Source organism: Manis pentadactyla, chromosome 1 (assembly GCF_030020395.1).
Source record: "Manis pentadactyla isolate mManPen7 chromosome 1, mManPen7.hap1, whole genome shotgun sequence".
In the NCBI taxonomy this organism is placed as follows: domain Eukaryota; kingdom Metazoa; phylum Chordata; class Mammalia; order Pholidota; family Manidae; genus Manis; species Manis pentadactyla.
In genome coordinates, this window is record NC_080019.1 from 111425772 (window position 1) to 111449720 (window position 23949).

General features: G+C 35.6%; 2 protein-coding genes across 10 annotated transcripts in view; one reads left to right on the top strand and one right to left on the bottom strand.

Annotated features, from left to right (window-relative positions):
- FXR1 (FMR1 autosomal homolog 1) overlaps positions 1 to 8148 on the top strand; it is a 73829-nt gene extending 65681 nt beyond the window's left edge. For 2 of the 6 annotated variants that reach the window (XM_036926730.2, XM_036926732.2), the window contains 4 exons: positions 1819 to 2019; positions 2727 to 2807; positions 6226 to 6317; positions 7106 to 8148. In XM_036926730.2, the coding sequence (XP_036782625.1) occupies positions 1819 to 2019; positions 2727 to 2807; positions 6226 to 6317; positions 7106 to 7276 (545 nt within the window). In that variant the 3' untranslated portion in view covers positions 7277 to 8148. The remainder of the gene's footprint in view (positions 1 to 1818; positions 2020 to 2726; positions 2808 to 6225; positions 6318 to 7105) is intronic. The other 4 variants (XM_036926731.2, XM_036926733.2, XM_057500286.1 and 1 more) reach the window with 3 other exon arrangements.
- Positions 1595 to 19508, bottom strand: DNAJC19 (DnaJ heat shock protein family (Hsp40) member C19). Of its 4 annotated transcripts, none has more exons than XM_036926737.2 (7): positions 19354 to 19508; positions 18453 to 18504; positions 18299 to 18372; positions 17239 to 17318; positions 16618 to 16688; positions 15366 to 15419; positions 1595 to 2822 (listed from the first exon to the last, which is right to left on the bottom strand). In XM_036926737.2, exons 1-7 carry the CDS (start codon positions 19354 to 19356, stop codon positions 2785 to 2787), a joined length of 372 nt encoding a protein of 123 aa, XP_036782632.1. In that variant the 5' UTR covers positions 19357 to 19508; the 3' UTR covers positions 1595 to 2784. The 4 variants fall into 4 exon arrangements, with proteins under 4 accessions (XP_036782632.1, XP_036782634.1, XP_036782635.1 ...); XM_036926739.2 differs by having other exon boundaries at positions 15348 to 15419; positions 19354 to 19506; XM_036926740.2 differs by lacking the exon at positions 15366 to 15419 and having other exon boundaries at positions 19354 to 19507.
- Positions 19509 to 23949: the final 4441 nt, after the last annotated feature.

Sequence of the window (23949 nt, forward strand, 5' to 3'; positions counted from 1 at the left end):
TCAGCATCCTTTCTTGGTAAACAGTATAATTTGATGCAGGTTAATTCATTTTCCAGTGCTACACAGTTTTGGAAGTTTCTATTCATTGTCTGAGAGAAATAGTGGAACATGTAGCAATAAAAAGAAAAGCTCTGTAGAGTGTTTCTCAGTAAAGGTTTAGCTACAATACTAAGGTCAAAGACACTTTAGCTGGCTGATTTTGTTTCCATGGTCAGATGTTTATCCCTTCACTTTTGTGGGGTTTATGTAATTAGATTTTATCCCCTAGGATATTTGGGTAACATGTTTGTTTGCTAGCCAGTTGCAGAGAATTCTAGTGCATGGAGAGATCTAAATACTTCTGTATACTTAATACTGAAAATTAACCTAAAAGCATTCTTTGCTACAGTGTACTACTTTGGCAAGAGGGAAATATTGTGAAATTTGTTCTTGAGCTGTAAAGAGGAGTGTGGAGAAGACTGAGATTTGAGGTGTATAAGCAACTTTTTTTACTTGGGTGGTCTTGAAAGTTTTAAATGGTATAACTTGCAGTTGTAGGAGTTGCCACAATGGTCTTGCTAATAGCATACGGGCTTGGGGCAGAATTGTCATAGTACATGGATTAGATTACATTAGGCATATAACCATAAGATATTATTGTATATTATAAGAAAACCATTCTTACTGTTAAAATATATGCCCTATGAAAGTTTATATGGTATTTTAATGTTACAAAACATATGTATATATAATTAAATATATACCAGACATGCTTACAAATTACAAAACACTGGAACAAATTACAAAATTTAGGGGTTTTGAGAAAGGTAATCTTCAGTTCCAGTGATAACTCTTTTAGCCTTATATATAGTTTACAGGCTTTCAGGGGAATAGTTTTTGTATTTCAGTGTATTATTGCTCATTATTACCAAGGTTTATAAAATTACAGTATGCTTTATTGCAAAATAAATGTACTTATCTAGTGTTCATGATTAATGGATAAACTTAGTGTCTTTTGCAAAGATGCTAGCTTGCTAGCTGTTACCAAAGGAAACTTAGAAAGGAAAAATCGTGATTAGGTGAATTTCTTCTGTAATTTGATTGGTGGAGGCAATAAATGCACATAGGTAAGATGGGTATTTTTTTCCTTATAAATTATATCTTGAGACTTTCCTTTTCCACTCTTCAACCCTACCTTACCCCACCTTTTACTCTTTGTTTCTGGAGATGGGAATACTAGTTAACATTCATTTCCACATTTTCTTATAACCTGTTAGAAATTGAACCATTGTTCTTTGGTTTCTGTTTAGACTTGTTTTGATTGCTTCAGTTCATAGTAACATATTTCTATTATGTCATGGAGTTCAGGTTTTGATATTATTTGGAAATAATATTAGCACAACGAAGGTGCAATCATTTTCTCAGGAGAAGGGACAGAAGCTTGCCCTTAGAATTTATATTATGAGCTATATATTTATTTATCTTCATTTTCATAGCTCTAGCCTCTGGCAGGATTAGCTGCCATGAATGTGAATGTCAAAAATAGAATGAAGTAATATACTATTTCCTAATATATTTTCAAAGCAAGTCCAAGAGAAGTGATAGGAAGCTGAGGTATCTGTTCCATTTACTTTTATTTTTCATTGCCATTTAAACTTTATTCATATTTGTTATTTTCCAGGTAAAATGGTGATATAGGAAACATTTTATTTGAAGATAATACATTTTTATTTGGGGGAAATTGAAGTTTATAATGGGTATAGTTCAATATAGATCAAAACATTCCTGATAACTGCAGCTCTCTTAAACAAATATTTCTTGCCTCTGACATGCATATAGTGCTCAAAGATCCAGACAGCAATCCATACAGCTTACTTGATAATACAGAATCAGATCAGACTGCAGACACTGATGCCAGCGAATCTCATCACAGTACTAACCGTCGTAGGCGGTCTCGTAGACGAAGGACTGATGAAGATGCTGTTCTGATGGATGGAATGACTGAATCTGATACAGCTTCAGTTAATGAAAATGGGCTAGGTATGTAAGCATTTAGGGAAAAGATATATATAATTGTAAAATACTGTTACTGTATGATGGTTTTTCCAAAAAAGAAAAAAAAAACCCAAACATATGCAATTTGCATTTGAATTTTTTTTGTTAGTATTTACTTTAGACAATGTAGATGGCTTTGTGTCTGTCTTAAATGTCTACTTCTGAGATTTGTATAGCCAAATTATTTGAAACTGGGAGGGTTTATTAAAGTGCTCTTTGATGTCATTAAGTCAGTTACAGGTATTCAAACTGCAAGGCACTTAATACTCTTTTGTTCCTAAACCAAAATTGTGCTTTCAACTTGCCTTCTAAAAAATTACTATAAATGAGACTAGTGAAGGTATGTATATTGAATAGGAATTAATTTCCAAAGGGCTAAAATGTCATTAACTTTGGTAAAACTAAACCGTATTGGAGTGGAAACTTGTATCTCTGAATGATGGTGATTTAAATTAAGTTTTAGTGTTTGTTTAATTGAGTTAAAACCCTCTTAATTTCCAGATAAATTCCATATTTAATCTATTTGAAATGCTTAAACTACAAAAGTATTTTTCTTGTAAGCAGTGTATATTGTTTTATCTTGTTTAATTAAAAAGTTCTCTTTCCCCCTCCTTAAATCTTTGAAGGAAAGAAGTTTTTTATTTTGTTTTTGTTTTTGTCAGAATAGTTCATGGTAAACTTTGCAATTACAGATGATAGTGAAAAAAAACCCCAGCGACGCAATCGTAGCCGCAGGCGTCGTTTCAGGGGTCAGGCAGAAGATAGACAGCCAGGTAACTTGAGTGGACCTGTTGACAACAACAGGTCACAAGCATGAAAAAAATGTCATGTGTCTGCTTTCTGAATATATTATTCTTAACATGTACACATGTGTGCATATACAGTCAAAATGTGCATTGCATAAATTGTTTACAACTAATAAGACTACTGCTCTTAAGAAAATGCATTCATTCTTCACACCGTAAATGTTTGGTAACCTGTCTAATTGAACTAGTGTTGTGTCTCAATTTTTTACATGGTATTACTGTTAAGACTATTATTTTGTCCACTTGGCAGGTTCTTTAGCCTTGAGTTGAGGCCTGCCATCCTAGGGACCATGTTGTACATTGTGATTGAGGTTGATTGGCAAAACTGGGCAGCTTTTGCATGGTGCCGCTTACATATCTGGATTCAGCACCTCATTTTAGTGGGAATTGTAATACCCACAGTTAAAAAAAAAGTATAAATGAGAAAAATACTTGAAAGTGTCTTTTTCCTAGTAAGAGGAATGCATGTTAATGTTTCTGTTTATTGTAGTGTGATGCATTTTCCGTTACACCTACTAACTATTCAAATTAATAGTACTTACTTAGTTTTAGAATGTTAATTTAAGTACTCATAATTTTTAGTAACTTCAAAGAAACTTGTTTGCTGTGTCTCTATTTTGAACATAAGTCCATAACTTGTGTACAGAGAATCACATGTATATTCACATTGAAGAAACTGTGTGCACCAGAAATAAACCCCTTTCAAACTACTCAATTTTTGCATTTTTTCCAAAGCAAATTCTTTAATGTGTTTTCCCCAAATAAAGAATGTAAATTCTAATTTCTTTAGTATTTTAAATTTAGTGGCTGTAAAGACATTTGGGAAAACTGGTTAAAGGTATTCCCATTCTTGAAAAAAAGTTCATGTTTTAAAAATAGTTGTAAGTTTAAAAGGAATTAAATATTGTCAAAAATAGAATGTTTCCAGAAAATGTTTGTTTTCCCTTCCCTCCCTTTCTTGTAATTTTACAAATGTACTTTAGATCGAGTATTTTATTTTTTGAAGCTGGCACAGCACTGGATATAGTTACTGGCCATAATTTATAAATAAGAAAATTCAAGATACACCAGTATGCACTTAACATAGGATGAATTACAATAATTTATTAAGACGGAAGGTGGTATATCACTAATTCAATGAACATGAAAGGAATTAACTGGGGTTAGTTGAAGAGGAGGCAGAGATTTCTGCATGGTGTAAATTGAAAGGAGTTATTTGGAAATTTCATTAATTTGACAGTGGTGTCCTGGAGTGCATTTATTCCTGTTTTACTGTTCTTGGAACTACCGCTTTTCTCTTTTTTAATTCTTTGCCTCCCCACCACCTCCCTCCTCCCCCTAAATAAAACAAAAACCAAAATCCCAAAATTGAAAGGTGGAACAAGCACATCGTTTTTTCCTTGCCAATAGCAACAGTTCTAGGAAAGGCAGCCTTCATCTAAAGTTAGTATCAATAATCTCTTAAATATAGTTATTTAATTTGTTCACATTTGCTCAAAATTTCTTATTGCCCTTACTATAAGTTAAGCTGTAGATACTCTATTTACTAAGAATGTGACATTGTTGGTCATATGATTAACTTGGACCCTTAGAGGAAATTCTAGAGCCCAAATTATGCTGCTTAAATTGCCCTTTTTCTGTAGTACTGTAAATATTTATTAATCTGTATTGAACTTTTAAGTGGCTTGTATTGTAAGGACTGTATATGGGTTTTTCTTTGAATCAGCTGAGGTTCTATTTAGTTTTACCTCCCTTTTTTGGGGGGAGTGGGCACTGGTAAGTTTTTACCTTTCCAGCTTAGTGCTTCTTAATTGATAAACTATGTACATAGTGTATGAAGGGCTCTAAGAACTGTCACACATTCAACTTTAGCAGTCTGTCTATGCATCAGGGATTCCAAGTAGTAGAGTTTTTCCAGGTATCACTGAGGGCCTAACTATAGAAACAAAGTGAATATTAAAGTCCTTCCCAAAGTAGAATCATTCCTAGAATGGTTTTGCCACCAATGTTATATAGACATACTAACAAAGGGATATCTACCTTCCCAGTTTTCAAAATACTCCTAAATCTAAATGATTTTAAAAACTCCAAGATGGACAGACTGAGTTATTCTTATAATTTGAAGAGACATTTTTTAAACATGAAACATCTTTATTTAGTGGTGTTTCTAATAAATGGGGTGTATTAGTTCTGAATTAAGTTGTTTCCTCAAGGTTTAAAAAGATATGGTGGCTCTGGAAAGTCCTTGGATCTTACAGAAGTGTTAGCTATGTTCATGATTAAGAAAAATGAACTGTAAATACTATTGAGCTTTTTATTAGAATGATCTATTTTCATATAATTTAAACCTGATGGACCAATTCTTCTCGTAACTCGTGACTTCAAATAAATAATTAAAAATTTCCTTGAGTTTTCATTCTTAACTTGCTCCCAAAATTTAAAATAACAATATTTCCTCTAATCAGGTTTTTCTTAGCCATTTTCTGATAGAAGATAATTTTTTGAAAGAAAAGAGGGTGATTATTTTGATATTTCTTCAGATCAGTAGATTCTGAGTTGCAAGTCTTGGAAGATAAAGGGTTGAGGTATAAAGTGAGGCCAGTCCAGAGTACCTGTGGACTAGAGGTCATTTACTGCACTTGGGTTGGCAGAACTGGATGTTAGTTTCCTGTATCACTATTGCCATCTACACACACATGCCCACACATGCACGTGCACGCACACACACACTCTGAGTCCCTTGAAAGATTGGCAAAGTGGGGAGGGGATGGTTATTAATGGTGGGCCTTTTCCCACCATGATCAGTGTGCACATTTTAGGTTGGTGGTGTGTCATCTTTGCTTGCAGTTTATTTTAGATCACTCATGGTTTCTAGTATGAAATGTTAAAAAGGAACCATAAAATATCACACTTGGATATGTTACTGTGCTCTTCAAAAAGAGAAAAATGTAAATGAATTTTCTATATCCTAGATAAAATTTTCAGATAGAAGTATATACTGTACCATGGCTTGCACCAGATTTGCCCCATTTTTGCTGAAAACTGCATACACTGGACTTAGAATGCTGCATTTCCTATTCTTGGTTGTGGATTTTTATTTCAAACCTATCCCACAACAGTAGACTCAATTCAGAATGGCTGGATTGTTGTAAAAGAGGATGTTTGTCTTCCTCTATCTTCAGCCTGAAATTTTCTATTAGTAATATAAACCACAGGCACATTTTTCAAGCTCATTTTTGGTTTGAGGTGTGGTACCCAGCTTAAAAAAATTTTGAAATTGGGTTACCTACCATTAGTTTATTTTAGAAGTAAAATTCTCTTTATCCATAAATAAGCTTTAGAAATATTTTTTCAACACCTGTAATTTTTTTCTCATCTTCAACAGTCACAGTTGCAGATTATATTTCTAGAGCTGAGTCTCAGAGCAGACAAAGAAACCTCCCAAGGGAAACTTTGGCTAAAAACAAGAAAGAAATGGTAAGGAGAATTTAACCTGTAGGTTTTGTTGGCTTTTTTTTTTTTTTTTTTTTTATGGTTTAGCATTATTTTTACTTCTTGAACTTACTGTATGATCACTTGTTTCCCCAACTAGATGAATAATATTTTAAAGACTATTCTTGATTTTGTTCTTGGCCCCAGATAACTAAAGATATGCATGCTCAAGTGTGAAATAATTTTCAGTTAGAATTCTAAATATCATTTGTAAAATTAACTCTGCCCAAAGATACTGGGCATAGAGACTGTTGCTTAATTTGGGGAGCAGTAGGCTATATATATATATATATATATATATATATATATATATATATATATATACATCTTCTGAAAATAGGTCTGATGGATACAGACCTTTATGTTTCAATTCTTTTAAATGCTTTAAGGGATTTGATACGTAATGTGAGTTTCAAAAAACAAAAAGGTGAGTAAAGTAGGTGATTATTTGCTTAGGGTATTAACTGTTTATATCTTTTACATGGTGAGCTTTTCCAGTCGTTAAAATAAAAATAGGTACAAGTTTTCACTAACAAGACAGATTTTTCCTGTGGTTTAGGTATTGCTAGGCATTAGAGATAAAGAGTCAAAAGACTCAAGACAGGTGGAGAATCTTGGTATTTGGTTTGAATTTTAAGATCGTTTTAATTCTTTAATCCATTGTGGTATATGAAACTAATATTATTAGCTAATTGATGTTTATGTAGCTACTTTCCTCCTCAGCTATAGATTACATTTATAAAGAAGTTGAAAAAGTTGTCTCCCTTTGGCAGGCAAAAGATGTGATTGAAGAGCATGGTCCTTCAGAAAAGGCAATAAATGGCCCAACTAGTGCTTCTGGCGATGAAATTTCTAAGCTCCAACGTACTCCAGGAGAAGAAAAGATTAATACCATAAAAGAAGAAAACACTCAAGAAGCAGCAGTCCTGAATGGTGTTCCATAAACTGAAGAAGTTCCTAGTTTACAGTTCTTTCACATTACATTTTACAATAGTGCTTGTACAAGCTTGCCAAAGATAGAATATGGATCGCCAGTCTTTACATCGCACTTTCAGTTCCTCCATTTGGAGTTCAGAAAGGGGAGGGATCCTGAAGAAATCATATGTTAAAACATACTTTGACACCTACTGTGTTATAAAATATATCATCAGATGTGCCTTGAGAATAGTATATGTAACATTAAAAAAGTTGCTGGCTATAGGAAATGTTATTTTGTTTTCAAAATATGGCAGAGATGGGGGGAGGTGGGTGGGATGGGATCCCTAACGTAATATTCTTTATGAAAGCATTAGCTGCTTTTGTTACATTTTTAATAATATGCAACCACTTCTTCACCTGAGGAAAAATAGAATGAAAGCAGTCTAAAATATTTTGCACTGAATTGTAATTTCATCATTAGTTTAGTCTGGAAACTGGTCTGTTTTAATGTTTTTTTTAAATGCTGTATGTCAAAAAAAATCTGCAGACCACTGGAATGCATTTGTTAAACTCTCATCTGCAGGGACACTGGGTGATATTGGCAGTGACTGTTCTACATTGAGGCTTTGTTTGGTTTATTTATTAAAGTGTACAGTATTTAAAATCAAACATAGCTTTAAAAATAAAAACACTAAGGTGAGCTAGTCATGTCCATTTCAGACATAACCTAAACTACTGAAAAGATAATTTCCAGAAAGTTTATTCTGTATAAAACTACGTTAGTCTTCAGTAGAGTATCTTTTCCCTTTTTTCTTTTACTTTTTTTCTTTTTTTGATTTTGGTTGGTTGATGTGCAATATGTTTTTGTATGCAGGTAGTAAATAAAATTTGATCTTCGGTTTGCTGATTTTTAACTTTCTACTTTCTATAACAATTGTTGCAAAATAGTTGGAGCTCACTTCTAGGCCTAGAATAGTATCCTGATTGCTAATAAGAAGCATTTATACTTATAAATAGTATTAAATTGGTCAGTCAGTCATTTTATAATGAATCCTCTGAAATATTAGCGCTTAATATTTAGTTTGTTAGAATAGCTTAGGGAGTTTGATCATACATTTGATATTGAAGTTTTTATAACAATTTTAGTCAAAGGCAACCTTTGGAAATGGAGTAAAATCCAGAATTTTACTTTGGCCTTTGATTCTTTATTAAGATTACAGAGTATGATGAGCAATTTTAAAATAGTAGGTCACTAATTTGCCTTTATTCTCAAGGAAATAATTTGAAGGTTCTCATACTAATTGTCTTTTGAATATGTAATTTTGCCAGATGGCTTAATTTTAGGAAGAGAAAGACTTTCCTGCAACGTGTGTTCTAAAGAGTAATCGTAGTTTATGCAGCTAATGGTGAAGTCATAGCAAATTGTATATTTATGGGAGGGTTTTGTTCCACAATAATAGATCACTGAGCAAGAAAGCCCTCTCTTTGTCACTTTGGGTCTGAAAGTGTTCATGTGCATAATTTGTATTAATTTGTTAGGTGCATAAAAATGTTAAGTGATTTATAGTTAGTTTATGACTGAAGGGGAATTCAGGGTATAGTTAAAAATGTATTTGCTAGGTTAATGTATAGCCCAGCCCTCACATTTGAGTATTAAATAGGTTAATGTGATGGCATTAAATGCTTCTTCTTAAACCCCTTAGAACAGAAATTTTAAGGTGTGGTGTGAATAGTTCAGTCCTTCTACTTTGAATTAACAGTATCAAATTCATATCCTGATTTTAAAAAAAATCTACCCACGAATGTCTTTTTTACCCATCAAAGCTGGAAACAAAACTGATTTTATTCTTCATTCTCTTTAATAATAGGATTATAAGATTATAAGGTTTGAGAATTTTCATTAATCCCTGAAATGGTAAATACAGTATAAAGAAAAAATTCTTTTTCATTTTCTTCCAAATAGATTCACTAAAATCCTTCCATAAACATTGTTTCAATGGGGAAGAGACACAAAACCATCTTAAAAAGTGGGAATAGCCAAGCAGTTCTTTAGAAAAGATAACCATATTCTAGGAAAGTATTAAGATTTCATTATTTACAAACAACTGAACCCAATGTCTTGTCCTTTAAGAAAAATTATGTACCTGCAGAACTATGATAGGCTATTTATGGTAAAGAGTGTTATTCAGAGAGGGAAAAGCCTACTCCCTACATGTAACCACTGTTAATTGGTAGCCTTCCAGACTTATTTTCAGGGATACATCTTTTTGTCTACTCTTACTAGTTTGATGTTGCTATGGGAGAACTTGCCAGTACACACTAAAAATAATTAGGTCTTGTGCAGCTTAAATGTTTCAGCCTATGATGTGGAATCACACATGAACTTGAACTAAATCATGAAGTAGGAGCTATAAGGTTCTGTAGGGACAAAAGTGATTTGCTTTTCTTGAAATCTTGAGAAGCTTAGGATACTTGGGTTTGGCATCAACTATTTAAATCGTTCAACAGGGCTGAAACACTTTTGGCAAAATGGCATGGGCTCAGTTGACAGGTCATCTACTGGTAAAAAATTGTAGGGAACTGCAGAAAATTTTAAGTAGCTAATATTTAATGTGGAGTCACAAAAAGAAGCACATCAAGCAAGTGAGTTCATGAAGACATCTGAGATTGCTTAGGACAAGGCTAAGGGAGACTGTTTAAACAGCAAAATAACTGAAGGACAGCGAAACAGGCAAAAAACAGCTGTTTTATTGTATTCTAGATATCCATGTCAGCGATTCTTTTTGTGGCTGGGATCCATCACCTTTATGCTAAGAGGTATTTTTATAGCTATTGCTATGAGTCTAGTGTGTAACATGAGAAGGGTCTTGGCAAAGTTGGCATGTTAATGGAATGTTGCAGTTACATTGGGAAATAGTACCATTTGTGTCCTCTGCAAACAGATTTACACTTTGAGGTTGAAACCAAACTAGTTAGCATTTTTCTCAAAGGCTGTCTCTAAAATAAGCTGAGTCAGAAGGACAGATGAATGGAAAACTGGCAGTAAGTCCTATGTTAAATAATGGATGGTGATTACTGGAAATGAGAGTAAAAATTACTTTTACTTTGGATTTTCTAGAAGGCTTCAAGGAACTTGGGATTTGAGCTATGCAGGTTTGGCAAAATTCCAAGAGGCAAAAGAACGTCTTTGCTATTGGGATTTGGTTCGCTCACACCTTTTTGTAAGACTATCTGGTATACTGGACTTGATGACTATTTAAAATTATAGTTCTTAATTAGGATGTGTGCTTGAATGGACAGTAGTCATTTGAAACTCATTAACACATGATAGCATTTGGGTTTATTTCAGAATTGTTGCAGTAAAGCAGTAATTGCTATTTGCTGTAAACTTTTGGCAGGTTGGTGGTAATTCGAAACTCAACTGCTGGTTGAAAGTAAGTCATGTTGAATCATAGGAAACTGTCAATAGTTGACTACTTTTGATCCCAAAAGTGGCAATTTTCTATGGTTCAACCTAACAGTACATTAAGTATAATCATTCTAGAAATCCAAGTAAGAATCTGATCATCCAACAAAGCTCTATAATTATTGAAGGAGGTTCATGTAGTCTATAAGGAAAAATGTTAATTTGGTGTTTTTAAAAGGGTTTATCGGTGGATCACTTTAGGTTGAGAATCATCTTTCTCTTCTATATTACAAGTACTGAATTAAGGTGCATAAAAATGCCCCTTGGTAATTAGTTTTTAAAAGAGGATTTCCACCAGTTCATTCACTTGCCTATTTCTTCCTTTGATAATTTGAAAAGATGATATAGGTCCAAGTACAGAATTGGGAATTATATCTTAGTTTCTTCTGTATTCTGTTTTAACTAGAGACGGCTGGATTAGTTAATCTCTTAAGGGCCCTTCTAATATTAATGTAACTTGAGTCTAGTCATGTGGAACTCTGAGTAACACTTAAACCATAATAAGGAATATGCTGAGTTAAAGTGGTAATTTATATATGTATCATCACAGACATTTCCAACTATGCTGTGTGCAATCTACAGATAACAAAATCAACTACAGTTTTTCACTGACATTCTCAGGTTTAAAGGTCCTCTGTTAAGTATACTGAACGGCTTTCCACATTTATTTCAGTGACTGGTATGAATTTTGGGTGAGGGGTATGTATGAAATTAACATTTTCTGAATGTTTTCTGCCGTTTTTCACTTGATGCATTAACTTTCAAATGTAACTACTCATTTTCTAGTTATAGACTGTTTTCATTACAAAAATGTTCCCAGTTTTTCTAGGTTATAATCAGTTTACACTTAACTTGTCTGCAGCTTATACCCGGTACTTTAAAACTTTTTTTTAGCTTGCTGTTTTCAGGTTGTAAACAATTACATTTGTGATTTCATTAATTGAAACAGCAAGTGTTAACATGTTCCAGATTATATTTTAACACTGGGTCAGGAATAATAGGTAACACTGGATAGAAGCTCTTTCTATATCCTGTTGCAAAGGCAACAGTTGGTTGTAAGTAAAAGTAAGTAGGTAGCACTCTGAACAGTGCCAACAACAAAAAGCAGAATTTAGGTATTTAAAATTTTTTGGTACTCAAAGTTACTCTCAGTTCAAGACACTTTTAACCAAAAACTCCTCTAGCATTCTGAGTGGTTTTAACCTCAGATTTACAGATTTTTCTATCACATGAAATACCTGAGCCAATTTCTAAATTTTTATTGGAATTAACACGTGGGGGGGGGGGGATTATTTAAGCTTAATAAAATGTGAGCCTGTTGCACATTTCTGAATTGTAAAACAGCTTTTATAGGTCATTGTCAATGGAAAGATGCTCTTTTATATATTCTCATTGAAACAGTAGAACTCATTATTCTAGGTTAAAGTGTTGAAACTTCAAGTAACTTTAAATGAAATGTTCTGCCTTGTCAATTTTTTAAAAAATTATTTCTGATGCAGTTTTCTTTAAAGCATAGATTTTTAGTATGCTGAAGGCAACATAGCTTTTTATTGCGGCATAAACTTGTTTAGGGTTTACCCTTGTGTTAGGTTGGTAAGTTACCTCGTTTTCTCAAATTAATGGTCATCTGTTTTAAAGTAGAACAAATTAAGGATAGCAGAAAGCACCATATAACCAAGCTTGTAGATTCAGAGTGTATAGGTATGAGTGTGTATTCTACCTTTTTTCACACAATTCCTTGAGTAGTTTGAAAGGAAGAGAATTTGCTTATAGCTCTATGGGGAGAAGATAAAACTTGTGGGTCACTCATTACAGCCCACTATGATCATCAGCAAAGCAGTTTTTATAAAGCAGCATAGGACTAATGGCAATCCTGAAGCCCAGTGAAGGCAAAAGGGGCCAAGTAGGGAAACTAAATCTCTGGTATGCCTGTTTAACATTTTACACTGGGTAGGAATTCCCCCAAACCATGTCTATTGAGAACTAATAAAATACATGGAGAACCAAATTGTGAACATACATAGTATTTTGGAGATGACATCCAAGACTTATAGTCCCACTAGCTAGCTAATCTCAGAAACCATTTGTTCTGGCCTTTTGTTTTTCTATGCATAAAATATGGAGGAATCCTCACAGTTTTTGAATTCATTATATAACAATTCTGAGCACACTGAGGTGGCTTGCTCAAAGTTGCCTGGCTGCTCTTAACAGAAGTTTGACTTGAAATCTGGACCTCCTTTCTCATGTGTTCAACTATACCCTCCTTACCTTTTAGAAAAAGCCTATCTGTAAGCCCTGACTGATAAAAGACAAAGGTCGCAAACTAGAAATGTAATGACAAGTACCAGACTGACATCTAAGTACCACCAAGAAAAACATCCCTGGGTATTTTACTTGTAAAAAACCAGTGCAGAGGTTAGCAGCATTGAATTTGGGATTGAGAAGATCCACCTTCTCACCCAGCATGTTGCTTTGACCACCTCACTGAACTTGTTTCCATACTTGTAAAATGTACCTAACGATAGTAACTACTATTGAGATATACAGAGAAAATGCTTAGCACAGTGTTAGCAGTCAATAAATGCTAACATTACAAAATATTTTGTAAGAACAAAACTTAAAAAGATGAAGGCTCTTTCAAGTAGTGACTCTATAGCATCTTACCACACTGATGGACTGTGACTGCAATGGGGTGTGTAGGGGGAACTCAGTAATATAGGTGAATGTAGTAACCACAATGTTGCTCATGTTGCACAATGAAGCCTTCATAAGATCGTATATCAATACCTTAATTTTTTAAAGAAGTAATTTAAAAAGTAAAAAAAAAAAAAAAGCTCTTTGATCATACTAACGTCAATTACTATGATCTAAAAGGTCTCACAGACAACTTTTTCTTCCGAAGAAAAATGTTAGGTTTACTTAAACATCCTTCAAAGAAATATGGATTCTACTTGAAAAAAGGTAATCCTAGAGACAATAAAACTACCTAGTTTTATTATGAAACAAATTATTGTGAAAGAAATGTGCTCTGCTGTGCTTTTCAGTACTACAGTGGTCTTCAAACAGGTATCCTTTACTTTGGTCCAAAAGACTGAAGTAAAAGATTAATAAGCTAAAATACAGTTGGTCCTCATTATTAGCAGGCCACTTAATTTACAAATTCACCTATTTGCTAATTTGCAACCCCAGACTCAACACTTGAGGTTTTTGCCCGACCATCTGTTGACATGTGGAGTAATGAAATATTTGAATCACCCAGTGCCTATTGTTTTCATGGTCCATTTAGTGCCAAGTTTTCACATTTGTGTGCTGCTCCTTGGTAATATCCTGTTTAAAATGATCCAAGCTTAGTGAAGTGCTGCCTGATGTTCCTAAATGCAGGAAGGCTAGTTTGCCAGCATGAGGTACAGTGTTGGCTGTGAGTTTGATGGCAATGAATCAATAATATATATTGAATAAGTTGTCTTTTGAGAGAGAGATACATAAAGACAAGGTAATGCACTGATCAGTTGATAAAAATGTGACCAGGACGATAGGCACCTGTATTGCCCCTAGAGCAGTTCAGTATTTGCTTGTGTTCTGTGACTACAGAACATACCTACTACCAAAAAAAGCAAATATGCCCCAGTTGTGAAATGCTTCAAACACATTCCAACACTATTACCTCCCATATTTTGACCTTGAAAGTCTGTTCTCCATTAATTACTTTAGAATGATTTGAGAGTTTAGATAGTGTAATTTATCACCTTAAAGCTAAACAATAAAATTCCTGTTGCTGATCACAGACGAGGTTGACTAGGTGTTTTACCTCAGATATTTATAAAGGTCCTCTGGTTAATATCCTTACATGCTTTGTTAGACCAGTAGTAAGCCATTTGCCCTCCAGTGTGACTTAAATATATATCATTATAGAAAATCTTGAGAGTCCAAGCTGGGTATTTTGATAACTGAGGGCATTTCAGTTTCACTAACTGAATTTAAGTTTGGTCATAATACATGCAAAGCTTATAACCAATTAATTTATAAATGGTCATTTTAAGCAGCTAGCTGACTACAGTGTTAAGTACTTTTTTGATTAAAAACAAGAATTGTATTTTCAAATCTTTTGTCATACTCTCAATTTTTAATATATGAAATCTTAATTCTGCCAGTGATACTATACATACCTAGATCAGTATCTTAGGCCAGGGTTGTCACTAAATTCACTTTTAAATTCAAGGTCCCAGGCAGCTGGACCAGGTCTCTGTACCCTGAATACTCATTCTTCCCAGTGAGTCTCTACTATAGTAACCTTTGCTAATTCATCATACAGACTACACTGTATTTTAATTACCAGTTTGTCTACCATTGGATTGGCAGCTCCTTGAGAGCAGACTGTCATGTTCACTTTGCCTTGAAGTAGGTGTACAAAACTATCTGCTAAATGAATAACGAACGATACTTATATTCAAATGGTATTAATCCAGGGAGTATTAATTGCCAAATACTCTATAATCTGATTTATAAGAAGATGAAGGTTTTGATTTAGCCTGTGCTAAATCATTTTTAAAACTTGCAGCTTTGAGTATTTATTACAAAAAGCTGGTACTCATACACATAAACTAGTAAGAACTTAAAATTCACAAATTTACTTCATTTTTTAGCTTGACCTTCTAGTAAATCTTTAGCTTCATTGATTTTGGCTGCTATATAAGGAGATCCTCCTACAGAAAGAAAAAGGAAATAGTTATAATATGGAATCTCAACTTCTGCTTCATCAAAAGTTACTCTCGTTTCAAGAATCCCTAGGCCTAGAAGTGAAATTAGCAGAAGCACGTTGATTTTTAAAAATAAGACACTGCAACCGGGTCACCAAATATGTGGTAATGTATTTGACCAAAAATGGGAAATGAGGTGATTCCCATGAGGCAGATTTCCACAAAAATGGCATCCTTTAAGAAGGCTTCAGCTGATACCCCCATACTCAGGTGACTTTGAAATGCTGTTAAGTTACCAATTCATGAAGATTACAATCATGAATGAAGATCAATTTATGGTACTGTAATATTTTTAAACCATCATACACTTAGTGGCTGCTGAGCAGAAGACCTCATTTTGCTTAGGTCCTTTTCTGTGCATACTTTTTCTCTTTTCCTGTTACTGTCCCTTCACAGTGCCATCTACAGCAGTGTTTTTTTACTAATCTAGAGCAATGACTCTCAAAGTGTGCTGTCAGAGCAGAAAGCACTGGCATCAAGAAGCTCGGCAGAAATACAAACTTGAGGGCTCCACCCTAACTAAGCCTAGTGAATCAGAAGTCTCCAGTTAATACAAGTTAAGTTTTATAAAAGGGGCTATACAGTCATACCAAACAATTACAACACTCTTTAAACTCAAAACCCTTTTAATGAGAGGAAAATGGATTTTTGTGATCTGTATTTTGGTATTGTTTTTCAACATAGCCAATGCTGCTTAGACATCAGAAACTAAAATACATTCTATAGGTTTCTAACTAGATAACCTCTAGTTCAAAGGTTTAAATGGATAGGAAAAATACATTTTTAGTTTCATTAACTGAAATTTAACATTTCTTTACTTAAGAATGTATACTGTCCCTTCCCCAAAAGTAGTATTATTAGTATTTGACATGAGAAGTCATATTTAACCACATTGCAGATTGCAAAACATTAGTGCTTATCACTACTTCTAAATTACAGTATCTGATCATTGTATTATAAACATTTTACTCAGATTTTATTCTTTTAAGACACCAAAAACAAATGGATCCAGCCTAGGAGAGAGTGCTTACACAAGGATTTAGGCATTTCCCTTAAAACAATCGAGAATTAGATATAAAATTATTCCATTAATACAATTAGTCACTCCAACAACATACATAACAGGAATTTAATGACTACTTACCCTTGTCTGGGTGATTTAGAAGCATAATTCGTCGATGAGCATCTCTTATTTTTCCTTTATTGGCAGTAGGGCTAATTTTAAAAGGAAAAGGTATTATTTACATCAAACTACTTCTGGATTACATAAAAAAGTTGTACATAAAGGCCCATTAAAGATATTGTGAAGCTGGACTAAATCAAAATGTATGAAAAGCTATTTAGGAATCTCTTCCCCAACATACAAGGAAGATGAATATTCTGAATTGGAACTAAACAGCTACTTAGAAAAATAAGGCATTTTCAAAAAAAATTTAGTTGAACTTGACAATATGCATTACAACAGCGCTTTTATTTGGAAAAGAAAGCATTTTCAAATATTTGTAAATGAAGGCAGTTTCCCACCACAAAAAGTGTTAACACAGAGAACATTGAGCACTGACTACCTGTTGAAGTCTACCTTCCCAATGAATTAAAACTGCTTATTTTATGTATCAGTGTGCTTTTTCACTGGACTTGTGTAGGAGTGGGTAGATCTTAAAAATATCCTTAATACAGTAACTCCCTAACAAAAGGACAGTCTTTCGTGTATTTGCTCATTGCTCTAGAATTGTGGAAAAATTATATTAAAAATATTAGAAATTACCTTACACCTAGTATTAATGCTGCTTCTCGTTTTGTCATTTTGGGTTCAAATCCACCTCTGTAATAGGCACCACTGAAGGCCTAATAGAGGAAATGTACTTGTCAGAAGATTATTAGAATAAATTCAAAGTTGCTTACAAATGTCTGTAAACGTTCACAGAACTAGCAGAAAAACAGACATTTCAGGAATATTAAGTGCAATGCCCATAATTTAACTTTTTAAGTATCAACAAATATTTTAATGATTGTTAAAACATCTATTTTTCCCAAAACTGTCTTGAAAATATGAGATAAAAGAACAGTGCCTCAAATTCAGTGTTCTGAAAGTGAAGGGAAGATACTCCAAGTTAGCCAAGTTCTAGATACAAATTTTATCTCAGAATATGTCTGTTCTACAACAAGAAGTGCTTCAAGAAGAGAATTTAGAGATCTTTTAACAGCAAGTGGTTCAAGGCAACAACTAAAGACTAAGATATATATTATGAAAATCAGGCTATCAGGTTGTCTGAAGTCAGATACCAAATTGGTGAAGCCTACCATCACGCCGTTCTGTCAAAATACTCAATAGGCTCTTTAGAGCCAAATTCATTCTGAACTGTGAGCACAAAAGGATGATCATGACATCCAGTCATAGTCCATAGCCTAATTAACTGTGACGCTGCCCAAGTACCAAGTTAGGGAATGCCAGGGCTGCAAAGTAAGGGAACAGATCACCTCAGATCCCCAGATCCCTCTGTGCTGGTGATGCAGAACAAATGAGGGATGGCAAAAATGTTGACACAAGACACTGATGTTACTAGTATGTGAACAACAAATTGATACTATCACTATATTAGAATTGTTAACACCTCTGCCCTAATTCTGTCACACAAAACATTTGATTTTTTAGAGTTAGCACCATTACAAAGCTTAGGACTTCAAATCTTCCTTGTGGGAAGCAAGAAAAGGCCCAAGGGAATAAGAACTTCACAGATATTTGAAAATTCACCCTCTGCAAGTGTGGCTCTAAGGCTTCATACACAGCCAGCAAAGAATTACCAAAAATGTTTATTATGTCTTACAGATTTTGGCAGACTTTGAAAAACTTGTTTTACTTGAGGCTCCATGTGCTTCATGGCTTGCAAAACATAACGGCCTGGAAACAAAAGCAACAGAGTAATTAAAAAATCCCCAACCTCCCCTAACTTCACTTACATTCTCAAACCATAAACAAACCTGCAAATCCTGCAGCAGCAATGGTCAGTCCAACTGCTACCACTGTACTGGCCTGGTAAGGGGAAGCAGAGTAAATATTTACTTCTCTAATTCCCACTTTCCCTATCATTACCATTCTTCCATCACAACTCATTACAACTTTTATTTCAACGAGAGAAACAATTTTTAGAATGAAAATACTCTGCCCAATTATCTCTTAAACGTGCACTTTTATATCCAATTGTATAGGTATGGGACTTTCACTATGGAACAAAAGGGCAAGTAGATTTGCTTATTTTTACTATAGTTAAAAGGATGATTTCCCTCCCTTTGAAAATCTTTCATCTCTGGGCAAATGAAGTCACACTAGAGTTGAGTCAAGAGCAATGCAAATAAAGTTTCTGCTAGAGAAGGAATAACTGCTGACAGAGTTCCTGTAAAATTCTGATAACGCATTGTCAACGTTCCACGTGGGCTTAACTAGGGGGCTAGTTTTTCACAGCGTCTTCAGCACTGTCGCTCCTCGCAGTTACAGAAAGGAGGGAGCCCCAAGTACATTCAGGAATCCATGTGTCGGTAGGAGCCAAAATAAAGGACACAGAAAGAGAAAATGCTGTGAGGATGTGTTAGGGGAAGGGCAAGTATAATCAAATGCGTTTCCACTCATCTCCAAGCCCTGGGACAGCGAACCAGGCAGGGGTCGGAGCCTCCGGCAGACAGGTGGTGTAAGAACACAAAGGCCAGGGAGGGGTGGGCCAACAGGTCATCATTTGCGTTCTGGAGAATGTGACTCCGGGGCCTGTAGTCCGTAGTTGCCCAGAGTCGAACTACGGAGACAACCTCGGCTGCTGCCCGAGAGTGTTTAAGCTGAGGCTGAGGCCTGAGCCCAAGATCACCCAGGAGACCGGAAGGCTGCACTCACCATGGCTCTGGCTCGGCTCCCCTGCCTCCACTGAGAGCGCGGTTCATCCCAGCCCAGAGGCCGCAGCCGCGCGCCCCGCACCTCCACCAGAAAGCGCAGCAGGCACTCTCAGCAGGCAGAGGCTGCCCCGGACACTGGCGCCGCAGGAAATACGGTAGCGGCGGCCGCAAACTAGGACGGAAAACTGCCGTAAAAGGGGCGGAGGAAGCAGTGGGCAATGGGGGGAAGGTCTCTCAAACTGTGGGCAAGTGCGGAGCACGATTTGGGATTGGTTGATGGGTGGGCGGATGCCTCCTTGGCTCAAAGGTAGGGGCGTCTGTCTTGCCCTTCGCTCTTGGGCTGAAAGTATTTACATATTCCTGCGGAGAAGGGCGTTCTTGTGCAAATACTGTGTGTCCTTACTCAGAACGTTTTTACTCCCTACCTCTCAGCACCTCCGTTTGCCATTTATTTTGTTTGGAATTGTCAAGAATATTGAATATCCTTTAACACGCTGTTCCACAGTGAAGCCAAATAAAAATTTAGCAACCCAATATAGCAAACGAGAGTATGTCCCAGAAAGCAAAACAAACAAACCACCCAGTGTTGCAGGGGTTTCTCAGTAGCATCCTTCTATTTACAATAATTTTATTTAAATATGTGACTTGACAAGATTATATGTGAACGGGGTTTTGTTTTGTACAATGGAATTACAACTTCAAAGACAAGTTAATATTTCTGAGCATGAAATCTCAAAATCCCAACTGAAAAAACGTTGTTGAAAGTGTGTCTCCCTTGCTTCAAAATAAAAAAAAATAGGGTTTGGTTTTGCCCTTACAGGTCATGCGTTTCATATATCCCTACATAAAAGCTTGAGAAAAGTAAGGGAGACAATATGGAAGTTTTACAATGCAATGTTGGGATGAACAAAATAAATTTGGAGTTACTTTCCTCTTAGAACTTAAAGTGTTAGAAATCTCTTTACATTGCAATGAAATTCTGCTTTGATGAGCTGGTTGGTTATTAGGTAAATAAGCAAATTTGTTGGCTTTGTTTTCCTCATCTATAAAAAGATGCTACTAGCCTTGAGGTTTTTGTAATGTAATTTATTTTTAACAAATGATCCAGCACTAAGACAATAGTGTTAAGTGTACTTCTTCCTCTTTAGTTTTTCTTTAATTTAGCTTTTACCCAACAATTACAAAAGAAATAATCAAGTGAAGCCTAAGACCTTGGGACCAAAATGGCCAGAAACAAGCTAGACAGCAGCCTGAAAAAACTTATTGTTTTTGGTATGTACACCTTATGGCATGCAGCTTGCTTGAGGAATAAGTTACCATACAGCCCAGCCTGAAGAAACCAGCGATGGGTAAATACAGGGAGACATTGGTTGAGATGAAGATAGGTATGTTTGTGGAGGCAAATTAAACCAAATGTATAACCTGGCTTTGCCACTAGTTGTGTGAATTTGGACAGTTATTTCTAACTCAGAGTTTTCTCATTCATAAAACAAGGATAATTATGACTACCTCACCACATTTTTGTGAGGATAGAGATTATGTACGTAGTGTGCACTGTGCATAATTATCACCCAGTGTGTGGCCATTATTATTATGAGGAAAGTCAGAATTCAAACAGGTATGTAGAGGCTTTCCCAATTTTCATGACATTTCACTCGTGGATATTAAGTTTGGTATTTCCTTTGGTACCCACTAAGGCCATGGAAAGAACCTTTAAAAGTAATCTCTTTAAATGTCCATCAACTAATGAATGGATTGTTGGGTCCGTGTAATCGACCTCCAAACAACTGGGAGATGCGTGGATGCAAAAGCAAGAGCGTTTATTGGGTAGCCAACATGCTGGGGTCTGGCACTTGCAGGTGGAGATCCCAAAGTACAAGTTCATTCTCCTTTTGTACACAGGAATGGGGTCGTGTGCAGAGCAGGCCGTGCGCAGACCTGGCCTTGCGCAGAGCGGTCGTGCGCAGAGCGGGCCTACATGTGACCTGACCTTCACTGCAATTGGTCTCAACTTGTTCACCAACCATTTGGACCGGTTCCTTCTAGGTGAAGTGACACTCCTGACCTCTGGGTGGGTGAGCCATACACCTTCCACTGGCCGGGAGCATCCGGCCAGCCCTGTCTTTTACAAAATGAAGTCACTTATAAAATGGAGTAGCTTATGTCAAGACTCTTCAGTCAGGGCTCTTCAGGATAAATAATCATTCTTTGTTTATTCTAGCTTCTGGTGACTGCCAGCATTCCTTAACTTGTGACTGCAGCATTTGATCTTCAAAGAATGTGGGTATCTTGAAATCTCTCTCTACTCTGTCTTCCCATTTCCTTTCTCTTCTGTGGGTAGAATCTCCTCTGTTCTCTTCTTAAATTATATGTAAAATTGTTTTTAGGGCCCACCCCTATACTCCAGGAGAATTTCCCCATTTTAAGACCCCCAATTTAATCATAGGCCATTAACTTAATCATAGCTGCAAAGACTTTGCTATATAAGGTAACATTCACAGGTTCCAGATTTTAGGACCTGATATCTTTGGGGGCCATTATTTAGTCTACTGTAAAGAATAAGAGAAGACAAAGGAGGGTACTAGCAGGGGCAAAAGAATGAGAAAGGACTGAAGCCCATCTTCTCAGTTTGTCCCCCCAAACTTGTTAGTTATGTAAGTCACTTCTTGGGGAAGGAAGTGAGAGATGAGAGGGAATAGTAAGAAGTATTCTTGCATTGTGGCTCTCAAGTACTTTTTGACCATGACTCTTAGTAAGAAATAAATTTTACATTGTGATCCAGGGAACAAATACATATGTGAACACACATACACACACAAATGCACATTTAATTAAATGTGTATTTAAGTTTAATTTAATTGAAATTAATGTTTTCAAGATAATAGTTATCCTTACTTCCTGAGAAGCATGCTGGTCTTTTTTATAAAATAAAATAAAATGCAGGGAAACCTATTATGTTTACAACCCACTAATTGGTCAGAACCTGAAAGCATCAATTTTGGAAACCATCACTCCATAAAATCCACAATTGGAAATATGATGCCAGGCAAATAAGAGTTGTTTTTTCTTTTTCTTAAAAACTATGTGCCCTACATTGTGCTACATGTTTTGTGTACATTATTTCACTTCACTCCATGACAACTTATTTCTCTTTTGCAGCTGAGGATATTTTGCTAGATATATTTGTTTTTTCCTCTGGATCCCTTCTTTTCCATTTTCCATTCTTCTCTGTGTCCCAGAGGGATATAGAAAGCTTGGAAGCTGACGTTAATGGACTGCTTCATTGGGCTTTCTTGTCTTCTGGCTTAAGATACAGTTATGTCCATGATCAGAAGATCAGCAGGCAGGAGGAAGATGAGTTCATAGTCTTCATTTCTCCTTCTTTCTTCCTGGTGGTTGCCACAGGCTGGCTGAGTTTGTCCACTGGAAAATATAGCTCCTGATGCATGTAAGTGTTCAGGTAATTATTCCCATTTCTTGCTTCTTGAGGTCTATGGGTACTAGTGACTCCATTGGCCCCCACTGCCTTGCTAGATACACAGCTCTTGACTGTCATTTTCTAGTTTCCCTTAATCCTGTCTTTGTGAACTGTCTCTCTGTTAAATCCTTCTCAGTTATTCCAGTTGGGTATATCATCTATTTCCAGCATGGATGGGGACTGTTATGAAAGTACTACAAGAATTCAAGTAGGAGATAATGGTAATGGTGGAAGTGGAAAGAAGTGGCTAGACTCCTGTCTATGTTTTGTAGGATGAATTGATAAGAGTCTGCTGTTGGATGACATGTCATGTATGAGAGAAAGGAAGGATTCAAGAGTGACTCTAAAGCTGCTTTAGAGTCACTGGAATGGCTGGAAGGATGGGGTTGTTGCTTAGTGGAACTGGAAAGACTTCAGGAAGAGCAAGCTGGGATGGGAGCCTTTGTTGTGTTGAATTTGCAATACCAAGTAGATATGTAAGGAGTGTTTTCCAGTATCATTTGGATATACAAGTTTGGTGTCAAGAGAGAGGTCTGGGAGTCATCAGCCCATTGATGGTCTTCAAGGTCATGTAACAGATGAAATCATCCATTGCATGAGTGAAGAGAGAAGTAAGAGGAATAGGACTGTGTTTGGGGATCTTCCATATTTGGAATTTGGGGAGATAAAGAAAAGCCAGATAATTGGACTAGAAAAGGGTGACTGGGAACCAGGTGAGTGTGCTGTCCTGGAAGCCAAATAAAGTGTTCAGTGGGGGAATTGTGTGAAATGCTACTAATAATCAAATAAAAGAACAGCTAAGAATTGACTGCTAGAGACCATAGGTGATATTTATGAGAAGAGTTTCTGCAGCATGATGAGGACAAAAGTCTAACTGCAGTGAATTCTAGAGAGAATGGGAGGAGGAAATGTGGACTTATGGGTTATAAGTTATCTCTTTCAAGAAATTTTGCTGAAAAGGGAATTAGAAAAATAAAGCAATACTCAAAGGGAGAAGCAGTATAAGGAGAGTGTTTTTATTTTTGTTTTTTTAAAATGGAAGAAATAAGAGTATGTTTAACTGTTATAGGAATGATCTTACAGAAGGGAAAATTTCACAAAATTTGTTGAATTATATAA